At 47.9% G+C, this 18,375-nt stretch overlaps 1 protein-coding gene across 2 annotated transcripts in view; it reads right to left on the minus strand.

The window, feature by feature from the left end:
- WDFY4 (WDFY family member 4) overlaps nucleotides 1-18,375 on the minus strand; it is a 267,773-nt gene that overhangs the window by 15,203 nt on the left and 234,195 nt on the right. For both annotated transcript variants that reach the window (XM_032837856.1, XM_032837848.1), the window contains exons 52-55: nucleotides 10,152-10,305; nucleotides 8,125-8,216; nucleotides 3,250-3,462; nucleotides 606-753 (exon numbers count right to left, since the gene is read on the minus strand). In XM_032837856.1, coding sequence (XP_032693747.1) covers nucleotides 606-753; nucleotides 3,250-3,462; nucleotides 8,125-8,216; nucleotides 10,152-10,305 — 607 coding nt within the window. The remainder of the gene's footprint in view (nucleotides 1-605; nucleotides 754-3,249; nucleotides 3,463-8,124; nucleotides 8,217-10,151; nucleotides 10,306-18,375) is intronic.

An 18,375-nucleotide genomic window follows, 5' to 3' on the forward strand; every position in this document is an offset into this window, starting at 1 on the left:
AAGTCCAGAATGTTGCCCCACGTAGTGCGAGTTCCCCAAAGCCGAGCAGCCCGCAGGTGGCGCAGACATCAGACCTCACACGCACCGTGTCTCTAGGAAGCAGCCGGGCTGGAACTCCCACTGGGCCATCTGCCCAGGACAGATGATCCTGCCTAAGGGCTACAAGGCCCACCCGGGGGCTCAGGAGCAACTGTGACCACAAGCACCAAGAAGCAGAGGCTGCAACCCTCCCTCAGGGAATCTGGGAATTCCTCGCTTGGCTTTGGAGGTGAGGAGGGGTGTATGTGCGCAGGAAAGAGAGAGAGAGGGAGAAAGAGGTGTGTGTGTGTGTGTGTGTGCACGTATGCGCGAAAGAGATATATGAAAGAGAGGAAAGTGTGTCTCAGACTGAAAGATAGGTAAGTCTGTCAGGATCTAACAGAGGTGGTTCTGGACATTTCTGGAGCACACCTCCCCAGATCCCTTTTGTGACTAGAGACATAGCCATGTCAAGTCAGACCCCAAGATCCTGAAGGGTCTGTGCCCCTGAACCTCCAAAGGAACAACAGTCACTGAAGGGACAACTCTGGGGCAGGGCGCCAAATAAAGCAAGACCAGGTAGTCACCTTTGACTGTGACCTGGGAGGGCTTCAGTGCCTGCAGGTTGTAGAAGAAGGGCTGCGGGTGGCTGGGCAGGCTCCCAGGCAGGGCGACATCCTTTCCAGGTGAAGGCTTGCCCGCAGCAGTCCTGGCTGGGTGGGGTTTTGTAAAGAGCTGGAGAGACAGGGGACAGACGCAGACCACGTAAGTCATTAAGGACAGATGGCCGGGGGTGGCAGCGGCGGCGTCCCCATGTAAGTGGCGCGGCCGCTCTGCTCTGAGTGCTGCCTGAGCTGGGCTTGCTCCTGACTGAGATGAGCATGAACAGGACTCTCTGGATTAGCCCTCGGTGGGTGCAGGTGAGGGGCCTGGGGCTCAGAGGGGGGCAGCTCCTTTCTCCAGCTCCTAGCGTTGGACTAGCGGAAAAAGCCCTCCTGGCTGCCAACTGTCATCTTCCCCATGCTGCCTGGGAGCAGGATGACCAACCTGAGGAGCCCTGGTCCCCGGCAGAGCTGCCTCTCCTATAATGGGCTCAGAATGACCCCCTTTCCTCTCTAGATCACATGTCTCTCTTCATTTGCTTGAGTTATTTCTCATATATCTTTTTTCCTCCTTTCCCTTACAAACTCTCTGCAGGAGCATCCGTCTGGGCATCCATTCAAACATTCCAAAGAGCACAGGCAACCCCCATTAGTGGCCTTTTTAAATTTTCATTTTTCTTAGATCTCTGCTGTCAAATTGTCCCTAATGCCAAACTTTCTGCATAACCAGGCAACACGTGAAGTGCAAGGCCATGCTGCTGGCAGAATCTTGCTGCTGCCACAGAGGGCAGCCGAGGCCACCTCGCCACATTCCCCTCCCCAACGAGGCCGTGTTTTCCAGTCATCAGGCCCACGCTTCTGCTCCTCGATGGAAACATCCCCTGGGTGCCACAATGGAGGGGTGAGAGCTGACCCCAGCTGGGCACAGGGGCAGAGGCAAGGCTCAGCAAGCAGCTGGGGTGGGGTGGGGGGGCTTCTCACAGCAGCCTAGGCTCAGTGACAGGCCTCGATCAGATAGTGGTCCACCTAGTAAAGCCAGGTGAGTGATCAATGCAAACAGAAATCAGAACGGGGACTTTAAACTGAGCATTAAATAAAGAACGTCCCTCCTGGCAAGCAGGATGACTAAAGCACCACAGGCCAGAGGCCTGTCACAGCCTCAGCACGCAGAGCCCATTGATGGCAAGTGCACGGTCCTTGAAGTATTTTAATCCTGCCTCTAGTTGGGACCACTACAAGAATTCTAATTCTGATAATTACTTAGAAATATCTTTGTAAAAGCTCATAGGCTACATCACTAAATGAAATCAGAATCTAAAATTGTGTGCACTTTCCGAGCATATGGATGTGAAAATATCTTTTGCTTTTGGACAAGGACAATGACACAACTCAGGAAACAATTGGTTGGGGGAGACTACTATTTTGATTTAATTGCTTTATCTGGATTATTTCACTTCTTAAAAAAAAAAAAACGAAACCATTAGGCTACCCAAGCTTCTTTCCTGAAATTCCCTCCTTCCTACAAAGTGTTCCTTGGCCAAACCCACATTTTAAAGGCACGGTTCATTCTCCAAGTCACCCTTAGGCACTTTTCACATTGCCCTCCCCTGGGAGCAGAGCAAACCTGCAGCATGGTATACAAGACCAGGCAGAAAAGACGTTACTAATTTTGCACTATTAGATGAGCCTTTCCAAGCCTCATGGTTACACGTGGGGAAGGCTGCTGCCCAAGATGGCCCTGGAATTGGCTGGGCCTATGCACTCATTTCCCAGCATGGCTCCTGACTGCCCAGGCTGAGACCCCAGCCCATGGGGCCATGCTAGTAGCCCAGATGGATATCCTTAGGAATAATACTTTTCCATGCTGAACTGAAGTTTGAGGGCCAACCAGGCTGGGATCAGCTAACTAAGCACTCCTCTTGCCCACTATTCACCAGGACATGCCCATGAACACACAGCCTCATATTACTACATGATTATCCTGATGTGGGATGGAGCCAGTGGAGAAAAAGGCCAATATGAGACCCCAGCAACTTCACCAGGGGCCCTGGGAGATAGTCTCCCACTGCTGGTGACATGGCAGTGGTTGTGGGGCCAGCCAGGTGGGGGTAGAGCTCTACCTCTGGCATCTGCTGAAGTATAATTGTGGGCCAGTTATGTATTCAACCTCCCTGAGCCTCAGCTTCCTGATCTGTAAAAGAATAATCCCTATACCCAGAGCTTAGGAGGGGATTCAATGAGGGAATCATACTAGTAACTAACATTTGCAGAAGGCCCGTCATATTTCAGTCACTTTTGAGCATTTGATGTCTCCATTCGTTGGCTCTGCACAGTAACTGTGCAGCATAGACACCCATATAGACAATTAAATCCTATGGATTTACTATAGTTTCCATCACATATCCCACAGGGAAAGGTAGTCCTCACCATTATCATTAATGACATCATCATGTTCATCACCATCAGATGGTAACAGAGGAGTAATCCCTGATGTTGAGGGTTATAGGAAGACCATTTCCCCTCCCCAGTGCTCTCTTGGTCCTCTCCAGGAGAAAATGTCTTCAGTCACTCCCAAGCTCACAATGCACACACTCTTGAGAAAGCAAGACCCAGAACATAGATGATGTACCTGTTTGGGCACCTGTCCAAAGTTGCTGACAAACCCAAGGATGGTGCTCCTGATCAAGGGGTCACTGATGCTGCTGAGGTCCACTTTGTCACCATAGAAGTAGGGGTGGAAGGTATTAACAGATTCCACTGCAGCTGACCCCTGCTGCTTATACCCAAAGATGAGGTCTATCCAGTGGTGGAGGTTGGCACTGACAAAATCACTTTCCAGAGCCTAGAACCAAAACCGAAAGAGCATGAAAAATGAAGGCCTCTCTTGGACTTGTGAGCCCTCTGCACAGATCAGGAGGGGGGCATATGCCTCAGGATGCTGTCTCTGCACAGGAAACGTGTGACATCTCACTGAGCTTGATGAGCACTAAGTGGGTGGACATGCGGGCAACCCAATGACCATCCCATTCCTGCCTCCAGCTCGTGGGAAAACGGATCTGACTGCTGCCATCACCCTAGCTCATTCACTCCATGCTATAATCATGAGGTTCAAAATATCTATGTCTTGTAGTGATATCTAAATGGAAGACTGAAAATAAAGTCTTGGGGTCCTATTGAGATCGATATAAGAAAAAGTGAGAGCTGATTCTGACCAGAAATGTCAGGAGGTTGAGATTAAGTGTCGCGGTTAAGAGAACATGCTGTGGAGCCAGCTGGACCCCAGCACTGCCATGATCATTCCTTAATACCTCTGTTTCTCAGTTCCTTCATCTTCATCTATGAAATGGGGACAGTAATTGTACCTTCTTTGTGGAATTATGTGAGGTTAGGTTTGTGTCCATGCCTGGTACACAGTGAACTCCATGTAATTAATGTTAGCTACAATGATTGCACTGTGCACTTTCTATGTCCCAGGCACTGGCTTGGGGTTTGATGTGTATTGTCTCTTCCCACCGTACCATTTCTGTTTCCCTATTATCATTCACCTCCTTTATTTCTTCATGTGGACTTGAGTTACTGTCTTATTTTAGCATGAAGAACTCCCTTTAGTGTTTCTTATAGGGCAGGTCTGCTAATGATAAATTCTTTTAGTTTTATATGTCTCAGAGGGTCTTAATTTCTTCATTATCAAAGAATAGTTTTGCTGGCTATAAAATTCTTGGTTGATAGTCTTTCAGCACTTTGAATATTTCATACCACTGCCTTCTTCCTTCTGTGTTTTTTTTTTGAAAAGAATATATTTCTTTATTAGAGAGAGAGAGCATGAGTGGGAGAGCATAAGGTGTGTAGGGGCAGAGGCAGACGGATAAGCAGACTCTCCACTGAGCAAGGATCCTATTGCAGAGCTCAATCCCAGGACTCTGGAATCATGACCTGAGCCAAACACAGATGCCCATCCAACTGAGCCACCCAGGTGCCCCACTTCTATTTTTGATGAAATATTAACTGTTAGTCTTATTGAAGATACCTTTTAAGTGATGAGTTGTTTTTGTTGCTTTCAAGATTCTTCCTTTGACTTTCCTTTCTGACAATTTATGATGTGTCTAAATATAGATCTTTTTGAGTTTATCCTACTTGGAATTTACGGAGTGTCTTCAATGTATAAATTAATACTTGGCATCAAAATTGGGATATTTTGAACATTATTTCTTTAAATATTCTTTCTGTACCTTTCTCTCCTCTCTTTCTGGTACTTTCAATTTGTGTATGTTGGTATGTTTGATGGTGTTCTACAGATGCATATATTCTGTTCATTTTTCTTCACTCATTTCTTCCTGTTTCCCAGATTGGATAATCTCAATTGACCTATCTTCCAAGTTTGTTGATTCTTTCTTCTGCCTGCTATTGATCTCTTTTAGTGAATTTTTCATCTCAGTTACTGTAATTCTCAGCTCCACAACTTCTATTTGGTTCCTTTGCATAATTTCTATCTCTTTATATATCTTTTCTCATTGTTATACTCTCCTTTCAATCTTTAAACATGGTTTTATTTAATGCTTTGTACATATTCACAATAGCTGATTTAAAGTCTTTGTCTAGTAAGTCCAAAGGTTAGGCTTCCTCAGAGGTAATCCTACTGACTGCTTTTTCCCCCCATTATGAGCCATACTTTCTTTTTTTTTACATGTCTCATAATTTTTGTAGAAAACTGGGCATTTTAGATAATATGATGTATCAACTCTGGAAATCAGATTTTTCCCTCTCCCCAGGGTTTGTTGTTGCTTTATTGTTTGTTATTGTTGTTTGCTGGCTGGTTTATTTAGGACTTTTCTGAACTAGTTCTATAAGGTCTGTATTTTTGTTGTTATTGTATGTGGCCACTAAAATTTCTGCTCTGTTAGCTTAATGATCATCTTATGATTGGATGAAGATTTCTTTAAATGCCTAGAACCAATTAGCATTCCAGTCTTTCCCCGGGAAGGGCTTTGTGTGCATGTTAGCCCAAAGCTTCAGTGCTCAGCTAGGCAGCAACTGCCTGATAAAAACTCTGCCTTTACCTCCTATCTTGCTTGCACAGAGCCTCAATGTCAGCCTGAAGTGAAGCTTAGGACCTTAAGAGCATGAACACAGCCTTGCACATGAAAGTATCCCTACAGTTGTGTGTGTCCTTCTAGATTCCAGAGATATTTTGAAGTTTTTTTCAAGGCCTCCTAATAAATATCTCATTCTCTAATTTTTCTATTTAAGCTTTTTGGTTAGTCTGTTGTTTGCCCAATTATATCCACTGCCTCTGGCAGCCACAGTGTCAAACAATTGTCTCTGGTTTGTTTTTTCACAAAGGTCACTGAAGAAAAGCCTTGCTGGTGGGGACATTCAGGGAAACATTAACAGGTCAACTAATGACAGTTCTCTGGGTATGGGGCTTTGAAGGAGCTCCAAACCCATTCTTCACCCTCCAATGACTGTTAGGCTCTTGGTTTTGACTGTTATTGTGGGCTGTTGGTTTTCAAAACTACTACAGAGATGAGGAGAAATGAGAAGAGTGTAAATTAAAACAACCCAAATCTTGCTGTTCTTATAAAGATTCAGCCATTTTTCTCAAAGGAACACTCCCCTGATTTTTCTAAGCCTCTGGTTAATTTCCAGAGTTCTGGAGGGTTTTTTTTTTTTTAAATGATAATCTTTGCCATTATTCTTATTGCTTTTATGGAGTAGAGGATTTTCAGAGATTCCTACTCTGATATTTTCACTGATGTTGATCATGAACACCTTAATCCACTCCAACCTAATCTTTACTCTACCAGAAGATGTCTCCCCGCTGTTGTCATCACCTAGGTCCCATGGGTCTCACCTCTAACCTATATCTGATGGCATTGAATTTCTCTCCTTTGTAGCACTTTGTGCAGTTATAATTTCTCTGTTATTTGTGTGGTTATATAATCAAGCTGCCTCCCAACTAGACCACCGGCATCTGCAGTCAGTCCTGTAGAGTGAATCTGCTCACTCAGCCCATGTCAACAACTTTTTCTGAGAACATTTTGGCAGAAGGCTGCTGTTACCTGAAGGTTAAGTTCACCTCTGGTCCAGCTATTCAAGACCAGTGTGTTGTGGGAAAGATGCCTACCATTACTACACTTTCAGAGGCAAGGATAAACCAGGGAAGACTTTTCTCCTTGGCAAGGGAGAAGGACACAGGAAAGAGTCCAACTTTGTTTTTACTAGCCAGGCCCACCCCAGATTTTTTTTTCTTTTTAGATATAATTTACACATAATAAAATTCACCCTTTTAAAATATACAGTTCAATGTGTTCTGACAAAGGAATGTAGTCATGTAACCACCACCACAACCGAGACATAGGACATTTACATCAACTCAAAATATTCTCTTGTACTCCTTTTCCATCATTCCCTACTCCAGACCTTAGTAACTACTGATCGACTATCTGTCCCCATAATTATACCTTTTCCAGAATGTCATATAAATAGAATCCTCTAGTATGTAGCTTTGAGTTTTGGCTTCTTTTGCTTACGATAATGCTTTTGGCATTAATTCATGTTGCTCCATGTATCAGTAATCTCTTTCTTTTTATTGCTTCATAGTATTCCATTGTGTGGATGAATCATTTGTTAATCCATTACCAGTTGCTGGACATTTGGGTTGTTTTCAGTTTTTGATTGGTCTGAATAAAACAGGTGCATATTTTTGTGCATGCTTTTCCATGGACATATCTTTATTTCTCTTCAGTCAATATACGCAAGGGGGATTGCTGGGTGATAAGGTAAATTCTTCTTCAACTTTGTAAGAAACTACTAAGTTTTTTCCTAAGTGACTTTTCCATTTCATTTTCCTACCAACAATGTGTAATGAACTCTGATTGCTCCGTATTCTTGCTTACTCTTGGTTTTGTCATATTTAAAAATTTTAGCCACTCTTGTGAGTATGTAATGTCATCTCCCGTGATTTTAATTTATGTTTCCCTGATGACTAATGATATTATCACGTATATTTTTGTGGTTTATGCTAATGCGTGTATGTGTCCCAAAATGGCTTCTACCACATCAACCTCTCTGGCTGAGAAGCCAAGTATTCCCCAGTCCTGGCAAATCCTTTGGCCAAAAGGAGCCCCTCAGGGTCTACAGCCCTTCTATGAGCTTTATAGAGCAGTAAGGCCCAGTCATGGCCCTGACTATAGGGCCAGCTAAAGACACTGACTTGACCCAGGTGATCCAAAAAGAAACTGAATTAATTTCTCCCAGTGATTCCCACAACAAACTGGCACAAGGACAGAATCTAATGGAACTCTTGGAAGAGCCCACAACATGAACTTTTTCCTGTTAACCTGTAGAATGGAGCCCAGCACCTTTTCTGGGCTCTCTAGACATAAGAGCCTCAGAAACATTTGTCACTAGCCCTCTGCTCACACAGAAAGCCTCCGTGGAGAGTGAAGATACTACAGTCTTCATTCAGGATGCAGGGCCTCTGCTGTGACCCTGCTCAACTCACCTGTCTGTGCAGGCTGATGAATTTCCGAGGGTCCCCATCAGCCCAGGGAGGGAGCTGCACATCTCCCAGTGCTGTCCCGTCCTGCATGCAGCCTGAGTGGGGTGAGAAACAGCAGGGCTTTAGGTGAATGGGAGCCCAAACTGGGCTAGGAACCAGGGCGGGATACACACTGTCCTGTCTAGGACTTCTGATTCCAGGCAGATCAGGCTAAGAGCTGTGTCCTGCACAGGCCTCACTACTTGCTGCTGCTTCTGTCTGTTGCATCCCCCACTCATCTGCCTGGAATATTCTTACTTGGTCTCTAAGCCTTCCACCCTCCACAAGGCCCTCCTTGCTTCCCAGGCAGGTTTGTGTTTGATTCACAAACTGCCTATAAAATGGCAGTGGTGTGGTCATTGTTTGTCTTCCTCCCTACCGTTCTGTGCCTTTTTATCCAGGGGCTTTCTATTCGGGGCTAGAGCAGTAGGGAGATAATCACAGTAACAGTAAAAGCTATTGTATTTTGAGCACCTAACTATGCCAGGGCTCTATGCTAGGTGCTTGGCACACATCATCTTATTGAATCTTCATTTAACTCTATAATTTATGTATTTTCTCTCCATTTTTAAACTGAGGACAGCAAGGTTTTTAGAGGCAGCTTCCCCAGACAATAGAATGAGTCTGGATCCAAGCCCAAGTCTCTCTCCTACCCATTAGCTGCACAACCTTGGGCATATTGCTTAATCTCTTTGGGGCTCACTTTTTCTACCTGTTACCCACCCCCCCGGGGGAGGGGGCTGATAGAAGGATGAAAAGAGAAATACGCATAATGTGCTTAGAAAAACTCCAGGCATATGATGGTTGCCCGATAAACAGTGGTTGTGGTCTTGCTTAAACCCTCCAGAGCCTTCAAGGTACAACTAAATAAAACCTTCCCCGCTTCTCTCTGGCCTGCAGGTTTGTGCCTCATGTGGCTCCTTTACCAGCCAGCCTCAGCTCCCCTGTCACCAACTCAGGCTGTCCCTCCTGGAGATCAGAATAACACAGTGCCCTCTGAATCACTCTTGAGCCATTTTCCTACCTTCTGTCCTCAATTCTCAGCATCAGATAGAATTTCACTTATATAAATATGTTTATATGTTCTCTCCCCTTCCTCCATGCCTGTACAGAATGTAAACACCTTCAGGGCAGTCTATTCCAGGAGCCCCAAATAAATTCCCAGTGCCTAAAAAGGTGCCCCTGTGGGCTGTTTGGAGGAAGGAGGGTCCCGAGGAAGGGGAGCTCTGGGGTGCAGGTGTATGCTGGTGACAGTTCATGAGTGCCCCCTGCCAGGTGAGGGATCCCATCTCCCTTCCTCGGGGGGTGCAGGGGCCCACACCCTGCCTCAGGCTCTGACCACACAGCCCCTTCCACAAGTCACCCTGACATTTGCAGCGGAGGCTACCAAGGTACACACACGGTCACTGGGGGACCTGCTCACGGGGGTGTCCTCAAATTGTTGTTCCTCCTCTAAACCAGGGAGATGGCATAGTTCATCCTGGGGTGGAGCCGGAAGCACAGGAAAGAGGAAGAGCCACCAGCGTCCCCATACCACCACCCTTAGACACTATCCGGTAAGCAATCTCTCCCAGGAGACCCAGCTTCTCTGGGTCTCAGAGCCCAGCTTAACCTGTTCGTGGGCCACGGAGGAAAACGAGGCCACAGAGGGGTGGGGGTTTGCCCAGGTCATGCAGTGGGCCAGGATAGACCTGGTTGTTAGCAGGGCTTCTCACTGCAGACTGAGGCCTGGGGACCCTCACAGGATGGATGGGACCGTGCCTCAGAGACATCCTGGCAGCCGGGGGCCTCAAGTCCTTCCTTGGCTCCCACCTCACCACTGAAGGCCACCATCGAGGGGAGACCTCACAACGACCACACTGGTTTGGTGAAGGGTCTCTTCATTTAGGTGCACAACAAAGTTATTGATGAAGTTGGTCACTACCTGAGCTTTGGGGGAGCGATCCCTCCCCTGCCCAGCCCACCCTGGCCGCACCACAGCCTCCACGCACCAAACTCCACGGCGTTGCAGTTGACGAGGAACTCGGGCAGGTAGAAGAACTCTGGAGTCAGCTCCCTGACGTCACTCATGTTCTCCCTAGAGGCCGACTCCCACGCATTCTTCACACTGTGGAACATTCTGTCTGCCACATCAAAGCTTCCACCCTGTGAGGAAAGGGAGCCCATGTGATCACCGGTAGCGAGAAAGACATGCAGGCCCGGGTGGGCCTCTCCTCGCCCACGGCCACTGAGGCACGGCTTCCGCCATCAGAGCTTTCTTTCCATTCACTCCCACACACGTTCGTTCACCGCTCCACATGTGCGTGACATGGTTTCTCGTGCCTCTGTTCACTCGACCGTTCTCTGGACCCTTTCCCCGAGGCTTCCCCAGAGGATACGTGACGCACTGTTCATTCTCCATTTCAGAAATCCAGGCTCAGATCAGAGACAGGAAAAGCAGAGTGATTCATCTGTCCATTCCCCACATGTGCTAAGGGCCCACTCTGAATCACACACGGACAGGACACACAGAAAGAACCCTCTACAGGACAGAGAGCGGGTCAGCCATGTCATGTGGGATCAGGGCACGTTTTCTAGAGAAGTGGACCCCTGGTGAGTTTGCAAGCTTGGTGACATAGAAGAAGGCAGAGTGTTCTGAGCAGAAGCAAGGCGAAGGCCGGGAACAGAAGCAGAAGGAAGCAGGCTGGGTCAGGGCCCTGCTGACATCTAACAGTGCAGCCTTACAAGAGAGAACAGGTCTGAGGATGAAGATCTGGAGGGACACCAGCCTCCGGGAGACAGGAAGTTGGTCCATGAAGATAAGATGTCTACACGATCTCCAAGGACTGCCCCGGTTCCAACTCCCATTTCCACAAGTGGCCTGATGCGTCCCAAGCCTGGCAGCTAGGATTGCACCAGGTAAGACTTAAAAAATTCTTTCTTTGGGTGCTCTGCTCCTCTCATCTGAGTCATCAAATATCTTTAGTTGATGCTACCCTTATTTATCAGGTGGCCTTGAGGGCTGAGCGGAGGAAAAAAGGTCTGGTTGGAGGAATGACAATGCTGGGGGCAGACGGACTTCAGGAAAGAGGTTCTGAAGTGGGGCTCTGGTTCTACTTAAGTTTGGGGACATCCCCAAAATACCTGCCCGGGACTGGATACTTCTCTTGTCCCCATTAAGGCTGGGCCTTCGTTCAATCAGAACTTGTCCTCCTTCTGCCAACTTCTGCAGGGTTCTTGTGGCCTGAGAACAAATGGGTAGTGCTCTCCTCTGCACCCGCCAGCTTCTCTTCACTTCTCTGCACTCCCTTCACTTCTCGGGGACTGAGGTCTCTTCAGCATTTACCTAAGGAAGCTTTGGGGCAGCTGCAGGAGTAGATGAGGGGTAAAGAAGGGCCACAGCCTCCCCTTGGCAAGTCTGCCCCATGTTAGACACTTTATATGGAGATGTTGACTCCTGATCCTCACAGCAGGGGTGTCAGGAAGGAAGTCCACTTCCATTCTGCAGACCAGAAAACTGAAGGTCCTCAGAGTGCCCTGGATTCCCCAAGGCTATCAAAGCAACCAGTGGCAGAACTGGGTCAATCCCACGGATGCTCCTCCAACGGACATGCCTTCTTTGCCCTTGTGCCAGCTTACTGGGGTGATTCCCTGGGCCTGAGGCAAATGTGATCTCCTAACGTGTGGGGCGAGGAGTCTCAGCTCTTTCTGCAAAGGCAGAATCTGCCACTCGCCTGAGGCAGACCCCATCTGGACATCTTGGTGGGCTGGTCAGTTTTCCGAGTCAGACCTGAGGATCCAGGAAGGCCCATGGGTCGTTCTCTGAACACGGACATGGACAGGACACCGAGAAAGCCAGTTACAGCAGAGCTGCAACAGAATACACTACCTGGGCAGCTTAAGGTTGTGGCTTTTCTCCAAGGTCACTTTGCTCTTGTGTTGAAATTAGGGGATGCTGCCCACCATCAGATTCAAATGGAAATGGAAACAAAATAGGGGGAGAGTTTTTAAATAAATCTGCACCTAACAAGTGGCTCATTGAAACATATTAAGAGCTTTGCATATTTAATCTGCAGCCCGAGCCTTACATCTGCAGGAGATTGATGCCTTCTCGTCCTCCTGGATTCCTTTTGCAGCTTTTATGAGTACTGATGGTAATCTCCTGAGAAACAATATGATTTGGTAATAAAAAGATTACCTGTATTAAATAAAAATAATATATACATAGGAAATATTGTTAGTGCTACAAATCTGGTTAAAGATATTACCACAAAGAAAAATGTTATTTTTTTCACAGCTGTCTAATGCATTTTAGCAAAAGTAATATCTTTAAAACTTAAGCCTGTATTATTTATAAAGGAAGCAATAACTGATTTTCCTATTTCCTATATTAATAAATGTATTTGCATACATTTGTTTCAAAATTAATGGGTTTTCTCACCTCTGCAATACAAAAGAAAAGCCAAATTCCCTAGAAGAAAAAGTGGAGCTGTTCTATTGCTTGTACTGTAAGTCTGTGCGTGGACACGGAATCCGGGGGCCGCCAGCAAGGAGTCTCAGCCATGACTCGATTCTCAGGAAAGGAAGGAAGGAGAAAAGGAAGAGAAGACAGAGAAAAGGAAGGGAGAGAAGGAGCGAGGCAGGGAGGCACAATGAAGGTCTGTAGAGCCCTGCCACGAGGAAAGTCCAAAACAAAATAAAATAAAGCAACAACAAAATTAAGTATATAGACTGGGTGGAAACCAAATGATTGGAGAGAATTACGGAGCCAAGATTTTACTCCTAAATCTATTCTGCATATCGGCGCATCCTTGAGTATCAAGAGCAATGAATCCTATGTGTATCCGACATGCTGAAAAAAGCAATAGTAAGATGATGATCATTATTATTATCAACAAAGGAACAACCTCTCATTGGCAGAAAACTTTTTCCATGTGACGCTAAAGAGCTAGAAGACAAGGCAGCCAAGGCTGGAGGTTTCGGAGGCAAAAGGTAGAGGAGCTGGATTTTACTTCTAAATGATATCACTCCTTCATGAAGAAGCCAGAAAGATATTCTGAATATTTAAGGGCTCACAAACAATATAACTCTAGGTATCCTTCCTCAATTAAAATACTTCCAAGGGGTATAAAATTTTGCAAAGAGATGAATCAAAATTAAAATCAAAATAATGGGGAGAGAAATGGTCAATTAGGACTTCTGCCAGACATGACAGGAGTTCAGATTAGAAGAAAGTTTGTGATTGTGGTACGTCTATTAAAACTGGAAATGGTCTTGAAAGGAGTGTTCTGTAGTAAAGGCACATCTCTTGTGTGCCCCTGTGTCCCTGGGTAAGCATTTCAAGAGGGACAGACATTCTTAAACCCCTCTCCAGTGTGGGCGGGGAAACTATGCTGAAAAAAAATCCATTCAATTCTTGACCAAGACCCGCAGGGAGTACAGCAACTACATGCGCTCAAGGACCCTTAAACACAGAGATTTGCACACTATGTGCTAGAAAGTCTAGTCTTCCTTTCCTGTGGGACTGACCTGAGTCAACCCACCACTACATCCAAGTATGGGATTGGTTTTATGAGCAGGCTGACAACCCATTCTCCTGGAAGATGGTTTTTCCGGTAATTTACAAGTATCCCATGTAACCAATCCACTCACAGGACCCTGTGTGCGTGGGTCCTCTAAGCTGCTGTCCTCTGTCCGTGAAAGAGGGTGTGTCAGCGAGAGGAGAGGGCGCCCCAGCTGGGCAACTGGGTGGACCGGCATGGGGGTTTCTGCCCTCCTGGCAGTGTGAACACCAGGGAGTTTCTTAAAAGTCTTAATGTTTCCCACCAGGGAGTTTCTTAAAGTCTTAATGTTTCCCACACTCTACTCTGCCACCTGGGGTTACCGTTGTGGGCGTGCAAACATGGGTTAGCATGTGAGTGTGAGTGTGCATGTGTGCGCACGTGTGTGTGAGGTACCTCCTTCAGTGCCAGGTGGACAGAAAGAGATGCCCCGAGGACTCTGCCCCGACGCCCCTGACCCTTTGCAGAGTGGGAATGGAGGAGCAATCCTGGGCTGGGGCCCCGACCTCAGATACATGGGGGAAGGTAATCAGGGGCTCTGAAGAAGAAAAAAAAAAAGAATTTAAAAGTTCCTGGAAGCGCTGGGTGTGGTGCATAAACCATGAATCTTGGAACACTGAAAAAAATAAAATTAAATTTTAAAAAATACATACATACCTAAAAAAATAAATGAATAAAAGTTCCTGGAAGCAGAAGGTGGGGTCTGGGGGCAAGTGAGCAGGGGTGGGGTCTGGGACGGGGAACAAAAGAGCTAGCGCATCAACTGGTCAATTTTGAGACCCCATCACCACCCAAGAAATGGCGGGGCCAACGTGTGCAGCTGAGGAAAGAGCCAGGCTCGGCCTTCTGCGGGCTTCTTCAGAAACATCCAGGCTCTGACATCCCACTCAGCCAGCTGGGCTGTCGGCCCGACAAGAATTTGGGAAGCCCGTGTACCAGCTGGGCTGCCTTGTCGGTCTTGTTCTCAATGCAGGGTGGGCCTCCCCCAGCGTAGCCATTTGCTTTTCTTCCTGGAGGATGTGGCCCTTTACTCAACAGACAAAACCCACAAAAGTTTTGAAAAGCCTGCTGTCCACTCTTACAGGGAGGACAGTGGACAAATATGGAGCATTTAGAAACCAGCCAAAGGGCTCCCCTGCTGTAACTCACCCCATCTTTACCACCTACTGAGGCAGGGAGTATTTTAAAGGAGGAATGGAAGCTTGGTGATTCAATACTACCCATGAGAAAGTTTTAGAGCCAGGACTTTGACTCAGGTCCGCCTGTCTCTATTACACGAGCCTTTCCAAATGCTCCTTGTTGAGTCAGCATAATGATAACTGTGCCTTTGTTTTGGACACAGCTCCTCCCAGACCGGTGGCCTGTCACCCACGGAGCCCCCACGTGGACCACCCGGGCGGCTCTCCGTTCTCTCTGCAGTGAGCATCTGTCTTACACGAAAACCAGCCATCGCGCCTCAGGTGGTTCGGAAAACCCTTTCCCACTGCTGGTAACAGCTGCCGTCACACGGGCTGCGACTTAATTAACACAGCACTTTATTTCAGCTTCTGATTAAATGTAACAGCAGCTGCAGCAGCACGGCCACTGTGCCCTCGCTGGGGCGCTGCTGCCTCGCTCTGCCCTGCCCAGGCCAGTCTCCTCGTGGGCCTCATGGCCACTGGTGCTCCTGCTGGGGCGGAAATGGGGCAGGGGGGCGGGCTGTGGCCCCAGCAGCGGTGCGGCCTCCTGGCTGCTCTCAGGCACCAGCTCCAGGCCGGCCAGACACCGGAGAGGGACTGCGTCCCAGGAGCTGAGCCCCCGGCTCTGGCAGACAGCGGTCTCAGGCCTCCACAGAGTGGGGTGACAGCGCATAACCAGCTCCCATCTCATCCCCCGCGACTTGTGTGTGTCACCTGCTCGGCTCGCACTGCCTCTCTGCAGTACCTCTGCCTCTCTGCCATACCTACTGGACTGTGAGAGTCTATCATTGTAATACTCGGTTCGAGGCAGAAGATCAAACACAGCAACCACAGAGGAACGCAGTCATTCCGAGAGCAGCCCAAAGTTGGCAAGATGCAAAAGTGAAGGCAACATAGCACACCTTCCACCCAGGGATCAGAATGTGCTGCATGGCAAATCTAGGCCACGGGGCAAGCACCCCCTTCTGTCCACATCCAGCTCATGGGGGCTAGGCAGGCCACCGTGCCCAAGGCACCGTGTCTGCCTCTCGACAGAGCGCAGGGCCACATCGGGTGCAGGGCTTAGACACATGGTTTTCCACACCAAAGGTGCATCCCCCTGCTGAGCCATGGAACGAGCAACAAGCAAGTCTGGCTCCTTCACACTAATAGGCAAGAGGCAGAGCTTACTTCATGCAGAATAGAGAAGCACGCCTTTTGTCAGGCTGACTCTTGCAAACACACCCAGCTCTGGGTCCATCTGATCCTCTCAGTTCCCTGCTCTCCAGATAAGTAAAATAAGAAGGGCTCACTCCTGGATTCTGCATCTTCTCCACATTTCTCACTCTTTGCTACCCCATGGTCCATGCTGGGGAATGGAAGTCTAGTCTATTGAGACTGTAGTGAGGTTCCTTTCCTCGTTACCAGACAGGAGTGACGCAAAGTTCCATTAAGAAGAAATGGACCTGGGGCACGTGGGTGCCTCAGTGGGTTAAGCCTCTGCCTTCGGCTCAGGTCATGATCCCAGAGTCCTGGGATCGAGCCCTGCATCGGGCTCTCTGCTCAGCAGGGAGCCTGCTTCCCCTCTCTCTCTGCCTGCCTCTCTGCCTACTTGTGATCTCTGTCTGTCAAATAAATAAATAAATAAAATCTTAAAAAAAAAAAAAAAAAGGAAGAAAAGAAATGGACCTGCCCCCTAGGAGGCACGGTGAGGCAAAAGAAAGAGCCTGACTTCAGGAAGATGCCAGAACATTCCTAAGGAGGTCTGTGAAGGTCCCAGGACTCCCAAAGGAGAGCCAGGTTCATTTCCCCCCAGATGTACCCTTTAAGCATTCCCTTGGGAGCTAAAATTCATCTTTTATTCTAAGGAGAAAGCAGAAGACGGTGGATTTTTCTCAGGACGTGCTAGAAGAGTCAGTAAAAAGTAGCACACATGGAGAACCCAACTGCTTTCAGCTCAGATGGGCCAACAGCCACAGACAGTCAAACCAGGAAAAACTAGGAGTCACATCAGACTTCAGCATGGGAGTTAAAGGGCCAGAGCTAATGTGTATCACCCAAAAGCAGATAAAATTGGTTCTGACCATCTTGCGCTGGTTCAGACCACCTCAAATCGGTTTAGTGTGGTCATCCGTGGATCAAACTAGCTAAAAAGAAAACTCAGACTCGTTGTGACTAACTTCAGGTTGGTCTTAACCCAGTATATTTGTGGGTCTGCAGCACACCTGTTTCATCTGGCTCGTCTCGTCCTAGAATGCTTCTCTGCAGTCCAGGCTGTCTTGAATTAACTTAGCCCAGACCGGACCAGCTTGAACAAGCTCAGGCCTGCTCAGCTTCCATCTGGCTGATTGCAGGGAGAAGGGAAGTGACCAGGATCGGTTGCCTATGCAGTGTCAAGCCCTGTGCTAGGGGCTTTACCCACACTTTCTCGTTTAATCTCAGCAGCTCCAGAAGCTATGCAAAATCAACCCTCATTTCCAGAGGTAAGATCCCTCGCAGAAGATTCCGTATCCGTGAAGTAGCAGATCTGGCGTATAAATCTCATGGCGGATGCCGTTTCAAGTTCACTCTGCCTCCTGTCCACGTGAGAGGACCTTTAGTAACAGGTAGAGATGGGGCTTTACAGCATTAGACTGAAGGGACAAAGAAAGCTTTTCAAGCATCCAGAGCTGCCTGGAGGGAGTGCCATAACGGAATGCATCGCCATCATCATCAACGGCGATCATCGCTTCTTGTGGATTAATGAGCAACGTCTGGATGGGATTCCTGGCACGGGCTAGAGCTCCGGGACCGTTTGTTCTCCAAACCAAACTTACTTAAAATGCTTGTTGCCTGAGAAAGGCTCAGGGGAAGCACACTTATTATTTTTGAGTGTATTTCCAGGGAGAGGAGGTTATACAATGTCTAGACAATCCATGCCTTTAAGGAGAGAGAACACTGTGCCAAGACAGAGAAGACTGGAGGGATTTTGTTCCTAATTGGAAAAATCACCTTGACCTTGCCTACCCACTCCCACCTAGGGCTCAGGAGTTGGATTTAGTGCAGACGTGGCCTTTGGTCTCTCAGGGCCAAGGTCATCTGACCACAAAGAGTGGCCTTTGGGTGAGGTCAGACCAAAACCCCACACTCCTGGAACACTCGTACTTTCTCTCTGTTGAACTTCATAACTGGAGTAAGTCTGTGCATATTCGTGGCCTGTTGCCCACCGTGGCTCCTGCCTTCCTCTCGGTAGGACGCTGGGAAGGCCCTGGAGTTGGCCAGGCCCTGCACTTGCACTGTGAGCTGCTTCCCTTTGGAGCTGGCTGGAACTGGGCTACCCAGAGGCTCTCCCCAGTTGAGAGCTGGGCCCCCAGGACAACCTGGGAAGCAGGATCCCAGCGATAAGGTCAGAAAGAAAAGAAAGAAAATAAATGTCTCGACTGCCTGCAAAGGACCCTGTCTCAGCAACCCCATGTGCCTTGGCCATACCACCCACTCAGAGCAGGACCTGCTCCCTTCACGCTGTGTAGGGCTGAGGA

Source organism: Lontra canadensis, unplaced genomic scaffold (genome assembly GCF_010015895.1).
Source record: "Lontra canadensis isolate GAN:19392208 unplaced genomic scaffold, GSC_riverotter_1.0 scaffold3, whole genome shotgun sequence".
Lineage (NCBI taxonomy): Eukaryota > Metazoa > Chordata > Mammalia > Carnivora > Mustelidae > Lontra > Lontra canadensis.